Source organism: Zootoca vivipara, chromosome 8, assembly GCF_963506605.1.
Source record: "Zootoca vivipara chromosome 8, rZooViv1.1, whole genome shotgun sequence".
NCBI lineage: Eukaryota > Metazoa > Chordata > Lepidosauria > Squamata > Lacertidae > Zootoca > Zootoca vivipara.
This window is the reverse complement of record NC_083283.1, coordinates 10,607,208-10,622,973: the sequence shown is the minus strand read 5'-3', so window position 1 is coordinate 10,622,973 and position 15,766 is coordinate 10,607,208. Positions and strand designations below refer to the sequence as shown.

The 15,766-nt window shown below is 47.1% G+C and overlaps 1 protein-coding gene across 2 annotated transcripts in view; it reads right to left on the bottom strand.

Moving 5' to 3' along the window:
- Positions 1–15,389, bottom strand: part of ADCY8 (adenylate cyclase 8) — a 107,510-nt gene extending 92,121 nt beyond the window's left edge. For both annotated transcript variants that reach the window (XM_060277611.1, XM_060277612.1), the window contains exon 1: positions 12,526–15,389. In XM_060277611.1, the coding sequence (XP_060133594.1) occupies positions 12,526–13,398 (873 nt within the window). In that variant the 5' untranslated portion in view covers positions 13,399–15,389. The remainder of the gene's footprint in view (positions 1–12,525) is intronic.
- Between the last annotated feature and the right edge of the window lie 377 nt (positions 15,390–15,766).

Sequence of the window (15,766 nt, the reverse complement as noted above, 5' to 3'; positions counted from 1 at the left end):
ACCTGCCCATACTGGTGTCATATGTGACACCAGGGGATTGGCGGCGGCGGGGGGGGGGGGCATGGCTTGAGCAAAATGGCTTGGCAAGTCCTATTCAGCCCATGGGCCAGAGGTTGTATTTCACATTATATTTATCACATGCGAAGTGGCAAATATATATGGAGAAAAGACTGGCTGTTCTTTCCTAGGACAAACTTCACCTGTAAGCCAAAGTCTTCAGTGGGTAGAATTTGACATTTTCAATTAGTTCTGTCTAAGCAGAACCCCAAATATGGCACAATATGCAGTTTTCTGTGGGATTTTACAGCATTTGTCTCCAGGCCCATGCTACCATTATCTTAAATAGGGAAACCACATATTAAAATGTTACACACACACACAAATGGAAGGGCATGTCATTTATGCAAACAATCGCATGAATGCATGCAAACAAATGGATGGCATATTATGGTCACTATGGGAGTGGCAGTAACAGAAGCCAAGAATTGCATGGCCCAGCTGCTTTCCCATTGCTAGGACTTTGTAACACATGCAATAAATACACACAGAGGGATTCCTGATTCATTGCAAGCCAGAATTCAATACAGCATAGTGCTTAGGAAATGTGATCTGAAATATGAGCCATTGTTTCTTTACAATGTCCTTCATTGCAAACAATGCAGAAGGAACAGAAAACTAGTCTTTGTAAACATCTATCAAGTTAGAGCACATCGAGCTTGGTTTTCTAGGAGCTGCTGCTATGGATAAAATCTACTGGGGATCCCTGAGGTTTGATGCTCAAACTCACTGTGGTCAGCTACTTGGGACTGTGCATGCTCTGGTGGCATTTGTCATTTTGGGGGCAAGACAGCCCCCATATTTTTCAAATGATGGACTGACTGTAATGGACCTCTTCTGCTCAGGCTGCACAGAAAAAGCAGTTTGGTTCCTGAAATTCATTTTGATTGTGCAGATAAAATATAAGTGATAGAATTCCATAGGATGGGGTATTAGTGTGTGAAAACAGTCTAGTTCCAAGGATCCCCAGACATGCATCTCCAGATGGTGGAGATGTCAGGAAGGCTCTATCCCGGTGCCAAGGCATCCTCACTTGGTCGGAAGTGGTTGAAAGCCAGATGCAAAATGCGCCTAGCGCCTGGCTAATTTCTAACACTGCCACCTATGCTCCAACTTGCAGTTCCACTATTTTCAGGGCCCCTGCACTGGAGGGCATGTGTTCCCAGTGTAGATTTGGATACTGGTGCCCATGACTTCAACCCTGCTTTGACAAAGTGGAGAGTTGATGCTCTTTAGACTTTCTACGTAGCAAAATATTTTCAGGTAAGGACAGCATCTTACTAGGTCAGACCAATTGCTCATATAGATCAATTCCAACCCTCCTGCCCAAGATGCCCTTGACTGGACAGAACAGGTACTGATCTCCCACCCCACTCTTTTGCCTGCAAAGCCCTTCAGAAAGTTTGCTTCTTCTCAATTTTCCTTGGCGCAGAAACAACTGAGTACAAATAATATGGTCTAGAACCAGGAAATGAAACTTTCATTCCCCAGGTTCGAATATCTATACACTTTTAAGTAAAGTAATGCTCTAAATGCCTATTTCTGAATGAAGGAAACAGACATTTCACACATTGGTTCACTCAAAACAAACAAACAAACAATTGAAAAGGATTCCATGAAGAGCTTCTTTTTGCTTCAAATAGAACAGATCCTATCTAATATTTCCCTTCTGTGAGACATCTGCTCTTCAGATTAATTGGAAAAAAATCTAGAATGAAAGCTAAACAGAGAATTCAAACACTGTGCTTGTGAGAAGTGTAGAAGTTTCCACTAGAGGGAGCCAAATGAAAATGCTGCAAGTCTAACTTTAGAATAGAAAACATTTCAGAACCATGACATGTGGACAGCTCCCCCAGTAGTCTTTTAACGGTAAGTAGCTACGTAGCTTTCCCACCTCCCTTTCATTTCTCTAGGTGTATATAGTTTTGATTTTTCTACTCTTTAGTAAATGCCGACTCCCTCGGCCTGAAAAGCGAGATGAGTGCCGCAACCCCATAGTCACCTTTGACTGGACTTAACCATCCAGCTGTCCTTTACCTTTACCTGACTCTAGCAGTACCTTTCCCAATTTGCAGTATGCATCCTAACTTACACATTGAACCATGTTCTGGACACAGTTTATGATTAAGTTCAGTGTTGCCTTCCCTTCTGCTTAGATTGATGAGAAGCTGTTGTAGAACACAATCATTTAGGGCATCTAGAAACTACTTCTTCTGACCAGAACTAAAGCCACCCATTACTCCAACATTTCCTCCTGTGGATGCCTCTGTGATTTCATTCTCTTTCTCAAGATCACCCTGGACATTGGTCAGGTAGCCAATAAATAGCATGTTGCCAATGCTAAAATTACTCTGCGGTATTTCCACCCACAGTAATTCTGTGCAGGATCCTGTCCCTTTCTAGCTCATTGGTCTCTGTGTCCTTTTTGATGTTACAGGTAGGTAGCCGTGTTGGTCTGAGTCGAAGCAAAAGTGTGCATGCACACTGAGTCTGAAGAAGTGTGCATGCACACGAAAGCTCATACCAAAATAAAAACTTAGTTGGTCTTTAAGGTGCTACTGAAGGAATTTTTTTATTTTCCTTTTTGATGTCTTTGAGATCATCCTCATTCTGCATCTGTATTGGAACTGTTTTTTATATCTTTCTATCATTGATGTGATTGCTAAACAAACAAACAAACAAACATTTTCCTGTTCTTCCTGTACAGTTTGTACCCAGAAATAACCTGTTTATTCCACCAGGTTTCCATTATATCTAGCATCTAATTCAGTGCTGTTTTTAAACTTTAAGGTCCTAAATCAAGGGCAGCCAAGGCAGAACCCTCCATAGGTTGTATCTGGTTGGCCTCTGTAAGAACAGGACGCTGGACTAGATGGGCCAATAACCTGATCCAGCTGGCTCCTCTTACGATCTTATCTTCTTACCCCTAAATGATCTGGGAACCGGAATGTCTCAAGGATAGCTTTCTTCCAGTCAAGTCAATGTTTAGACAATTTCCAGCAGCCCCCGTGCATGGATCTGAAGTAGGTAGCGGGTAGCAACGCAGAATCGGGCTTTTCCACAGAGGTACCAGCTTTTTGGAACATTCTGCTCCAGTGCTCTTCATCTTTGGCTCCCCAAATGTTGTTGGACTACAACTCCCATCATCCTTGAGCTAAGCTGTCTGAGGATGATAGGATTCATAGTCGAACAACACTTGGGAGCCCCAAGCTGAAGAACACTGCTCTTTTCTAAACTTACCTTGCTGGCTTTCCAGTGTAAAATTAAGATGGTAATTTCCTGGAGGGCTGTAAAATACTGGTGCTGCTTATCCTTCTGCATTGTCTGGTGGGAACACATTCCTTTTATCTGGCAGCAATTTTTATATAGCTGTATTATGTCTGGTATTTTTTAACTTTGTTGTAAGCTGTCCTGTAGGTCCATGTTGAATGGAAGGCTAGGATGGCAATATTTTAAATAACACATCAACCAATCAATCACAATTGCAGAGGGATTAGAGCTGGCTGTGGCTGAGAAATATTCTCTGTACTTTCTTACAGACACTCCTTTCATCAATTTTCCTGCAGACCAGGGATGGGGAACACAAAACACATTTCTTATGCATTTTGTACTAGTTTTGCGGATGCCATTTTCCTGTTGATTTTATGCCATTCACAGCCAAAATAATTCCCCCCCCTTTAAGCAATATAGACATTTTTGCAAATAAAAACTAAATAAATAAAGCTGCCCCCCCAGTTGTTGCTGGATTCCCAACTCCCATTAGCCCCGGCCAACATGATCAATGGTCAAAAGTGAAGGGAATTGTAGTCCAACAGCACCTGGTTCTTGCCCAAGGTGCCTTGTGCCATTTACAGTTTCCATAAATTCCTGTATTAAAGTAAATGCATGTATGTTCTTGTTTAAATATCAGCTGCTTGATTAAGTGGGGACCCCTTTCTAGTCAATCAAAAGTTTAGATTATTAAATCAGTGCACTGATTGACTAAAATAAAAAAATTCCTTCAGTAGCACCTTAAAGACCAACTAAGTTTTTATTTTGGTATGAGCTTTCGTGTGCATGCAAGAAGTGTGCATGCACACGAAAGCTCATACCAAAATAAAAACTTAGTTGGTCTTTAAGGTGCTACTGAAGGAATTTTTTTATTTTGCTTCGACTCAGACCAACACGGCTACTTACCTGTAACTAGAACTGATTGACTAAGCCAGGGATGGGGAATCCTGTGGCTCTCCAGATGTTGTTGGATTCCAACTTAATCCCCAGCCAGCATGGCCAATGGTCAGGGGTGATCAGGAGCTGAAGTTTAGCAACATCTGGAGGGTCAAGACGAGGCATCCACAAAATAGAAGGTGATAGGTGTAAGAAGGAACTCAGTTTGTGCATTTTTCTTCAAAATGTTAATACATGCCAGTTAAACACTACAACTAAAATTTATAAGTAAGCATGACAGGGAGTTGAGTTTGTTAGTTACCTTTCCTCTTTGAAAAGTCCAGAATAAAACAATTACTATAGTTACAACTGGCTGTTGGACTACTGGTTGATAAACGATTGAGTAGTTCTAAAGTTATGACCACTGGCATTTAAAGTGTTGCCAACTTTCAAGACGCAATGATCATACACGAAGCTGGAGTGTCAAAGCCTTTCTAAGTGTCGAAGCTAATATTCAACACAACCCCCTTTAAGATTGTTCATTTCAGATATTTCCGAAGTGCCTTTCCAGACTACAGCCTGCCCAAGGTGGCTCACATGAATAGCAAATACGCAATTTCATTAAGAAGAGAAGCATCGAAACAGGCAGCTCAAACCGCTACAAAAACATCCCATTGCAATATAAGTCAGTAAATGCTAACAACCCACCAGCAGTAGCAGCCCATGCAATAAAACCTCTCAATTAAAAGGCAAGGAAAGCAGATGGGCTTGTAAAGCTTTCATAAATACTTGAAGAAGACTGAGGTACCCTAACAGAAATCTTGCCAAGGAAATGTACCAGAGTCACAAACTCTTTTGTCCAATGGGGGCAGGTGGGTGGAGGGACCATGCTCTAAAGCAGGGGTCAGCAAACTTTTCCAGCAGGGGGCCAGCCCAATGTCGCTCAGACCTTGTGCGAGGCCAGACTATATTGGGGGGGGACGACACACGAATGGATTCCTATGTCCCACAAATAACCCAGAGATGCATTTTAAATAAAAGCACACATTCTACACATAAACACGCTGATTCCCGGACTGTCCTTGGTCTGGATTTAGAAGGCGTTTGAGCCGGATCTGGCCCCCGGGCCTTAGTTTGCCTACCCATGCTCTAAAGTTAGGAGTCTGTGACCCCCAAATACAAGGATGGATGGACACTAGAGCACAGCAGCTTATTGAAAGGGTACAGGAGTATAAGAACTTCCATGCAGGGTGAGATCGACCATGTGGTGGGTTGTTCTGTTTCCATCTACTGCCAACCAAACGTCTTTAAAGCCTCTCTTTGGGGTGATGGACTTCCCCTGTTGTTCCTCGCCAGCAGCTAATATCCAGCAGCTACATACCACCTATGTACCTCTTGGTGTGGGTGGACAACCTAAGCTACTGACCGCCTCTTCATCTTAGGAACATTAGAAGAATCATTCTGGATCTGAACAAGGGTTTGCCTAGTCCAGCCTCCCATTTCCAACAGTGGCCAAGGAGATGCCTCTGGGAAGGCTACAAGTCAGGCATGTGTGCAAAAACAATCCCGATCCCCAGCACCTTGCAATTCAGATGCAGGTGGCCTCTGACATCGGAGGTATAGTCCTCCCGTCTCTGCTGGTAGCCATTGATTGCCTTAACCACCATGAATTCAAAGCCATCTAGGTTGGTGGTCATTCCTACGTCATGCGGTATGGCATTCACTATGCATTGTGTGAAGAAGAACTTCCTTTTGTCTCTCCTGAACCTGGGTTTCTAGTATTACAAGAGAAGGAAGGTTTTTTTTTTAGGAGAAACCCTATGAGAATAAATTCTGTAAATTATTTACATAGTCTGTGTGCAAGCATGCACACCCACCTACATCTACTGCCTTCAGAAGATGGGTTGAAATCTAGAAGCTAAGAGTTATCAGGAAACCAATATGTGCAAATTACTCTGGGACTGAATCATCACTTACTTTTCCTTGGGAAATGTCTGAACTGTGGGTGTGGGAAGACATTGAATTCAGACACACCGAGACAGCCATCTACACCAGTCTAGCCATAATAACATAATCCTATTAAGGTTTATGGGAGTCACAACAGCTGCAGGGTGGAGCAGAGACTCCCAGCGCCGCCTCCTGAAATCAGATCTAGCTTGATCAAATCCGCTGAGTGGTCCGGGAAAATAAGCTGGGATGAAACACAGCCTGCATCCACCTTGCTTGTGCAGTTCCTGGTGCAAGCAACTACGAGGATAGCCCAAGCTGTATTGTTACGAAAACCAAGTTTGGCATCAGGTTGATAAGAAACCAGTTGTAGCAAATTGGCTAAAGGTAAAGGTAAAGGGACCCCTGACCATTAGGTCCAGTCGTGACCAACTCTGGGGTTGCGCGCTCATCTCGCATTATTGGCTGAGGGAGCCGGCGTATAGCTTCCAGGTCATGTGGCCAGCATGACAAAGCCGCTTCTGGCAAACCAGAGCAGCACACGGAAATGCCGTTTACCTTCCCGCTGTAGCGGTTCCTATTTATCTACTTGCATTTTGACGTGCTTTCGAACTGCTAGGTTGGCAGGAGCTGGGACCGAGCAACAGGAGCTCACCCCGCCACAGGGATTCGAACCGCTGACCTTCTGATCAGCAAGCCCTAGGCTCAGTGGTTTAACCACAGCGCCACCTGGGTCCCTTAGCAAATTGGCTAGAAGTTACTAAAATTTGTGGCACGCTGCAGCTGTTTCCTAAAAAATGGTCTTGCCCCATCAAGGACATGGGGACCTCCTCCCGCAAGAGACATTTTAGACCAAGAGTAGCATATGTGCTGACCTCTCCATATGGCTGGACTGCATGACTTAGCCCTAGATGACTTAGGCCCCAAATATCTGAGAGACCTCATCCTACCCTACAGACCTTCCTGGGTGTTAAATCAGCAGACAGGGCCCTCTTGGTAGTTCTGCAACCCTCTGAAGTTCAGGTGGCGGCAGCCCAGGAGAGAACATTTGCTCTGGCAGCTCCTTAGATTCCCTCCTAGCATAGGTGCATTGGGTATCTTCATTATACAGAACTTCTTTACCAGGGCCTTTGGCACAAATACTAATAACATCTCACATCACCTTGGCTACTCATGTTTTGTTATCTTCATCACCCAGCAGCCAACCCCACTCTGGCAGCTGCCAGCAGCCAAAAAGGGCAACGTTTGTGCCTGCAAATCCTCTCCAACGATCCTGTCCACATCCTGCACAACCCGAAAGCATTTAACAGAACAAGAAAGACTAGGCACGTCCAGTGCTGCACCTGTATTTAACATATCATCCAAGCTCGATTGGAGCCTTGTGCTTTCACTCAGGCAATCCAGAGTTACAGCAGGTGAGAGACATGTGGTGTTGAAATCCCCCAGAACAACCAGGATATATTCAAGACCACATTTGATACCACCCCTGGAAGCTCAAAGGGTGGAAGGTACACTATGAGAACTTAAGCAGAGCCTGCTGGATCAGGCCAATGGCCCATCAAGGCTGAGGTCCGGAACTCACAGTGGCCACCCAGATACCCATGGCAAGCCTGAAAACAGAACCACTCTCTGCTTTTGTGTTTCTCAGCAGCTGGGATTCAGAGGTGTACTGTCTCCAACAGAGGAGGCAGGTCATCTGCTCAGGATTCCAACCAACCATTCCTTCCAGTGGTTTTTTTTTCCTGATCACCCCTCTCAAATCAAAATGAATGCCCTTTTAGACACACAAGAAGAGCATGCTGTTCTCAACATGGCCTACCAGATTCCTGTAAGAGGGACTCAAATGCAACAGTACTTTCCCACTTGTGATCCGAGCAACTGGTATGGAGAAGTATAATTCCTCTGAGAGATTTTACTTTCTTGGGCTCCTTGATCACTGCAGATGGTGACAGCAGTCACGAAATTAAAAGACGCCTGCTTCTTGGGAGAAAAGCAATGACAAACCTAGACAGCATCTTAAAAAGCAGAGACATCACCTTGCCTACAAAGGTCCGTATAGTTAAAGCTATGGTTTTCCCAGTAGTGATGTATGGAAGTGAGAGCTGGACCATAAAGAAGGCTGATCGTCGAAGAATTGATGCTTTTGAATTATGGTGCTGGAGGAGACTCTTGAGAGTCCCATGGACTGCAAGAAGATCAAATCTTTCCATTCTTAAGGAAATCAGCCCTGAGTGCTCACTGGAAGGACAGATCGTGAAGCTGAGGCTCCAATACTTTGGCCACCTCATGAGAAGAGAAGACTCCCTGGAAAAGACCCTGATGTTGGGAAAGATTGAGGGCACAAGGAGAAGGGGACGCCAGAGGACGAGATGGTTGGACAGTGTTCTCGAAGCTACGAACATGAGTTTGACCAAACTGCGGGAGGCAGTGCAAGACAGGAGTGCCTGGCGTGCTCTGGTCCATGGGGTCACGAAGAGTCGGACACGACTAAACGACTAAACAACAACAATTCCTCTGACAGCGGAGATAAGCGCTCAGTTCTCTCTGGCTGGACAGAGAGACGTTCCAGTCGTCCCTGCCGCACCACTCGAAAAGAGAAGGGCGAGCAAGCAATGGTTGCTGTGGTGGGGGAAACTGGGCAAACAGCAGCCACCATTGCTTCTCTGAGCCCTCTCACTGCATCCCGGGAGCGGCAAGGTATCTGCCTTGCATTTAGAAGGTCCCTGGTTCAGTCCCCAGCCTGTCCTCTGCTAGCTAGCTAGAGCAGGAGTCAGGTGTGATGTATGGCAGGTTCCTACATCCCTGTGCTTGCCCTCTCTCTGTGCAGCAAGCAGAAACCTAGGATCATAAGACCAGCCTGCTGGTTCAGGCCAAAGGCATATCTAGTCCAGAACTCTGTTCTTGTAGTGGCCAACCAGGTTTCTATGGGAAAACCTGCAAGCAGGACTCGTGTGCAGCAGTATTATCCTCCCTTTTAATGCCACCCATGTTGGTGTCCATCACTGGCTCTGGTGGGGGTGAGGTCCATATTTTAACCACGCACTGCAAAAGCAAGAAGTGCTTCCTATTGTCTTTCAGCTTCATTGGATGTTTGTGAGTCCCTGTCTTCAAACGCCAGGTACAGACACTCAAAATTCATACTGCTAAAACGAGGTATCAGATCACAACAAAAATGGGCAATTTCTTCCCCGTCCCATCAGCCAAGTCTGGGCTATTGTGGACTGAAAGCCCAGGTGGTCAGTCTAATGCCATCCAGCTCACCCACTTTGCATCCCCGCCCTTGGCATTTTCCTGACTTGGTCAGCTTCTGTTGCCAACCCTGGCTATAACTATCACAGAGTGATGTGAACATGGGTTGCACAAATGCTGCAGAAAAATGACTGATGAAGGAATAGAAGCAAGGAAGCTAGAAATGAGAATAAGAAAGGAAAGTGTCAAAATGATATTCTTATTCTTATATTCTAAGGAAGGGGGTATACCAAACCGATTCCTAAAAGGCTGTCAAGTTATTGGAAGCTGCTGTGTTTGGTGGAAATGAGTGTTAAATAAATGAGCACACATAGGAGAGATTGATCTGCAGGTCCCAGCTTTGATTTGAGAGGTTGCTAGAGCATAAGAAAGTTAGTCCCATTTCCGATCCAGTTTGTAAAATGGCGCAAATGGGGTCACAATCCTAATGAAAAAGCTGTACTCTGAGCTGTACTGGACTCCGTACTCTCAGATGTTTGTAGGCTTCCAGGGTGGTAAAATACACTCTGAACTTGCTCAGAGGTGCTTTCTTCAAAACTGCTGCAACACACATCACGTTGCTGAGCCCTTGGCACTGAAAACAGGATCTAGAATCAGGGCTCTAGTGATCTTAGGTGCCAATAAACTATTAGTCCAGAAATCACTTCCATCTCCCCCTCCTCCAGTGCTTCCTAAACCAAATGATCTGTTCTGGGTTCTCTCTTCTGACTTAAAGGCATGTATGAAAGGGGTTGCCAACTATGTCTTACAGTAGGTGATGAGGTTTTCTCATGATTGTAAAAAACAAACAAAAACCCTTTGTTTGTCAATTCCTGCTACAGGTCAAGCTGCCACTAGAGTCCTTTGAAAGAATGGGGGCTGTGAACCTTAAATAATCCGAAATTGTGTATCAAAAGGCAATTGTTAAGTATTTAAGGGCTCTCCCCACCTGCAAACTGTTAAGTGCACAAAACATTTCTCTTGGATTTTTAATAAATAAATAAATAAATAAATAAAGTCGATTCCTATCAGCAAGACAATTTCTAGAGCAGATGAGACTTTCCACTTTTTAGATCTTATGCCCCTGTAAAATGTTCGATTGCATTGTGTCACACAGCAAAATAATCCTTAGACCTGCAAGCTTTCCAGTTTGTTTATTTTATAAATACAGCTGGCATTATTTATTTACTTGATGGAAGATTCTTTTTTTTTAAAAAAAGTACCACATATATCTTGAAACTTGCAATAAAAGAAAATGGATTTTTGTTTCAATTCTTAATATATTTCTGCCTTCAGAAAAGAAATTTAGGAATAGTTTAAACTGATTCATTTATGTATTATATTGTTACATTAATACCCCACCTTTTCTCTGAGTAGCTCAAGGTGGTGAGTGTGGCTGCTCTCCTCTTCGAAATTTTACTCACAACAACCCTGTGAGGTAGATTAGGCAGAGAGACTCTGACTGGCCCAAACTCACCTAGTAACTTTCATGGCTGAGTGTGGATTTGAGAGTCCAGCACTCTGACCAAGCTGACTCTCGTGTATGCCAAATAAATGACAAAAGTGACTGATCTCTCCCTGTTCACCATAATTAATCCCTGATAAATTAGAAACTGCCGGGAGCCAAGACTGACATAACAATTACTTCTTTCGAGACCTCATCACTCAAAACCTTTGTCCAGGTGGCAGAAACAGAGAACCGGACCCCCAGCAAAAGCCATTTGGCATGATCTGCACTTTTATTTTTTATTTTTTGAGATTGAATGCTGTTTTGCAGAGGGTTGGGGGAACAAAACACCCCAGCGACAGCAGCCCAGGAACTAAGAAACCAGCACTACCCCAATGAACACTCTCATTTAATGGAGAGATGATCTGATTTACTTCTTGGACACTAAGGTTCGATGCTAATTCGACCACAGGCATGGCTCCAAGTGGAACCATGGATCAGGTGGCTCCGGGCATATATTGCTACTTTCCCTGCTTCATCCATCATGGTATGCAATCAGGACAGATTTGAAGGTGTCAAACACAGATTGTCAAGCCCATTGAAAAATGTGCACAAGCGGTAGGGATCTGCGAACTGACACCTCACCCACTGCAAGGTGAGAAGTGCCATTCCAATATGCTCCATATTAGCACGATACAGGCAGAAACCGAGAATCCAAAAATAAGGAAAGGTACAGTATATCCAACTAAAACCGTTCTCCTTCTTGATTAACCTTGTTAATGGTTGCCAAAATAGCTTCAGGGATTGAAAGCAGCATTTTAGGGTTGCAATGAGCTTGCCTGTGTGTTTTGCAAAACATTCAGGTGCATCGATATATCTACCGCCTTCTAAATTCTGCTTCCAGGTAGATTCTTTTAACTCCACTTGGTGCAAGTATCAACTAAACATGAGAATATTGAGTGGAGGGGAATATGGAGGACCCACTAGGTAATGTTGCAGTGGACACAGCTGGTCTTGGACCAGGAGTGCAGTGGTGGACTTGGGGCAGGAGACCTGCATTCGGACTCTTCGGACCTGGAGAATTTTGGACCAGCTGCTGCCTCTCTGCCTAACCTACTACACAGAGATGTGGTGAGGATGACACGAGACAAGCTCATGAGCAGTGAGCGTCCCGAGGTCCTTGGAGGAAGAGTGGGATACATATGTAAGAGGTCGGGATGCAGATGGGAGTTGCAATCTAACATCTGGGTGCCAAGTTGGCTACTCCTGTCAGATGGACATAAAGATTAAGGATGGGTGCTCTTCAATATAGCCTTCCCTTTGCATCTCCACCTAAGTGACTAAAATATGGATACAAAGACATTAGATTTCCATGACATGGGTTGTTTGATCATGAGAAAAGCCCAACTTTTATGTGTCGTTCCTCATAAGGTCTCACTGCCTCCTCCCTCTCCCCACCCTAAACAGAGCTAGATGTCTGAACCTGTAATTCCTCTTGCATTAATCAGGATTATGAATGCACCAGCACATCCTTGCTAGGATATAATCAACCCATTATGAGAAAGGATAACTTTACTCAATGATGATGCCTTGATGCCTTAGTAACCCAGCTCATGGGGGAGATGAACATGTGTCCTTACAAGTTGCCCCACTATAGGTGACTTCGGGGAGAGAAAGAACGATGAACCCACAGGAAATACCTGGTTGACGGAGGTCATGGTTTGCCTCGGGATCACCAGCTGCATGACGAGTTGCAGAACGGAGGTGACTAAGCCGGCCAGGATAGCCCAGGTGAGGGGCAGAGGCAGCATGCTGTAGGTGGCAAAGAGCGTGAAGAGCACATAGCCAATGCCGTCTCCGAGAAGACCACAGCCAAGGCCGGCGGCCAGGATCTGTGTGGCCATGGCCACCCAAGTGACCACCCCACTGTACTGCAGGTAGGTGTAGGAGGTCGTATCCTTCCTGACCACCACTAAGGCACAGATGACCACCTCGATGCCCGTGAAGAAGCCCAGCAGGATGCCCTTGATGGGGTCCATAGGGGCCGAGGCCAAGGTGAGGTGGAGCAGCAGGAGGGTCAGCTTGGTGAGCACATCCAAGATGTTCACCACCACCTCGGACTTGCGCCTCTGGCCCAGGAAGTAGCGTTGGTAGAGGCGCTCCAAGTCCCGGGACTTGAAGGAGTTGCGCAAGGTAGGGAAGATCACGCCGCGGTACGTGTAGCCCCAGTTGAGGAAGAAGTCCGAGTTGCTGGGAGCGCAGTCGAGCTGCAGGAAGCCCAGGTCCCCGCTGCTGCTCGTGCGCTCCGGGAAGACTTTAGTTCCCCCATTGTTGTGGCCGCCGAGGCTCTTGCCTGCCGACCGCGGATGGTGGGAGTGGTTGGAGCAGAAGGACTCCTCCGAGCCCAGCACTTTCCCTCCACTGTGCTCCTGGATGAAGCGCTGCTCAGTGATGTGGCGGACCGCCGTCTGCCACAGCAGGCGCTGGGAGCGAGCGCCGCTGCTAGGGGGCGTCTGGTTGATGGTGTACAACTCGTCGCTGTCGCTCAGGCAGCGCACCTCGGATAGCTCCATCGTGTGGCTCGGGGTGGTGGCGGCAGCAGCAGCAGCAGGAGAGGGAGGGTGTATCACATTGAAAGGCGGTGGCTGCCCCCTACCCCCTAGGCAGACGGGGTGGGGGGGATCAAGGGTCAGTCAATTATTGCAGAAGAAAGGGGACACCCCATGCCTTTTTGGCACTGGATAGACCTTTGCATGGGGGGTTGGCTTTGTAAAGTGCATCTGCCCCTGCCCCCCAGGTTATTATTACAGCTGGCGGGGGTGGGGGAAGCAGATTGAGAAACAGAAGGCCCTTCTTGCTAACAGCGTGGTCAAAAGTCCAGTGCAATCAAAGCCACATCCTTGTGGGTCCCTGCTTGGCGCCGCAGAATCCAAAGGCAAGGAGGGGAAAGACACCAACAGAGAGGCAAAAAGTGCCCTTCAGACCGAGCCAATGAAAGGAGGGCAGGTTGGTGGCTCCCATCCTACATTCAGAAAGCATGGCGTACTGTTGGATATTGGAAGTTGCCTTAGGATGAGCCAGACCATTGGTCCATAAAGCAGAGGACTCCCTCCTCTGATTGGCTCTCTGAGGTTCCAGGTTCAAACCCTTCCCAGTCCTGCTGTGGAGATCCCTGCAACTGGAAACGGCAGGGACTGAATCCAGAGCATGTGGTCTGTCAATTGGATATGACTTCTTGCAGAAGAGAAATGAGAGCCCTATGCAATAGTGATATAGGTGGGTGGTTGTTTTTCTTAAAGATATATATATATATGTATATATTGTAGAATATTACAGGTGCATTAATTACAGCAACAACAACATCATGCAACTTCTTAGGAGAGGGAGAGGGAAGTGACCACCTGGAGGGTTCTAGGAGCTTGATGGAAGATCTGTTCCTTTCACACGGGTACTTATATATATATATCTGTACAGCTGCAGCTGAGAGGGCGAGAGAAAGGTGATCGCTGGTTTGCTATAATCCGCGGCGTAGTCGCCTATCAGGATCAGCCATCCGTGCCACAAAGAGGAAGAACCGAGAGGATTGAAACGGGAAGGAGGTTAGAAACCGAAAGGGAGAGAAAATGCCTAAGGAGACCCCAACCGGGGCGCTGGTCTCACTCCCGAAATTGACAAGGCTGCCGGTGGTCCAAGCGGGAGGCGAGGTGCGAAGCTGACAAGGTCAAGGGAGCTGGAGCTCGCGGCTGGCCCGGAGTCGCCTCTTTCCAAGCGCGCGCCGAGAGCGATCCAGGGAAACTCCAGCCGCGCAGGAAGATGCAAAGAGTTTTCCTTTTCTTTCGGGAGATCGGAGACTTGCAGCAGCGAGACATGGCCGGCTTGGCGATGGGGAGGGAAGCAGTCGGGGTGGGGGACGCAGTGGTTGGCGGCTCACGGCTCGGCGACTTCAAGTTTCCCCGCAGGGGGAGAGAGGAGCCGTCGGCGGGATGCCTCGCTGGGCATCTCTTTGACGCGCGGCGCGTAATGGTTAGGCGACGGTCCTCATTGCGCTTCCCACGCCGCTTTAAACCGATCTCCCTCCCTCTCCAGCCTTCCTCCTTCTCCCTCTTCCCCTTCCCCAAAGCCTAACCAGAGCCTTCAGTCTAACATGCCGCTACCTCGAGGGGAGGGGATGCTTTATGAGATCCAAGGAGTCCCCCCCCCCCAAAAAAAAAAGAAAGAAAGAAAGAGGCGAAGGGGCCGCCCTTCAGAGCAGCTGCCCCGGGATGGCAGGAGTTTGGGGCATCCGGAAAGTCAGAGGGCTCCTCCTACCCCCGCCCCGAGGGGCTGTTTACTCCTCGCTGCTCCGTGCGCCCCCCATCCGTCCATCCGCCCCTTGGGCAGCTGCTGGGCTAACAGCAGCTCCGCCGATTGGGCATTTCCGGCGCACTCGGGTCCTGCTCTGGTCCACCGCAGCCGCGATTTCCTGTTAGCCCTCTGAGAGTGGAATCAGAGCAAGCGAGCGAGGGAAAAGATAATCCGGAGCTCAGGAGAGCTGGTTCCGTGGCGGGAGCTCCTCTTGCCGCCGCCGCTGCTTCTACTGGGAAAGGCAGAGCCCGGCTCGGTCAGCTGATGGCCCAGTGACGTCAGGCTCTACTGCTCCCGCTCCCCTGTGCGCCCACTTAAAGAAGTACCATCTCTCTCCCCACCACCACCAACAGCACCCCCAAGACACGCACATTGTCCCCAAAGGGATGGATCCGAATGAGCCAGTGGGTAGGGGGTTCCTGCTGGGTTCCACTCACCCTGCTTAGGACTAACTTCACAGGCAACCAGTGCGAACTCACTTGGAATCAAAGTCTGCTTTCCATCCAGAAGGTGCAATCTGAAGCGCTAAATCGCAAGACCCACTGACGTGGAGTCTCTGCCCCCAAAGTGATTCCAAAATCACTAGGAATACTACTA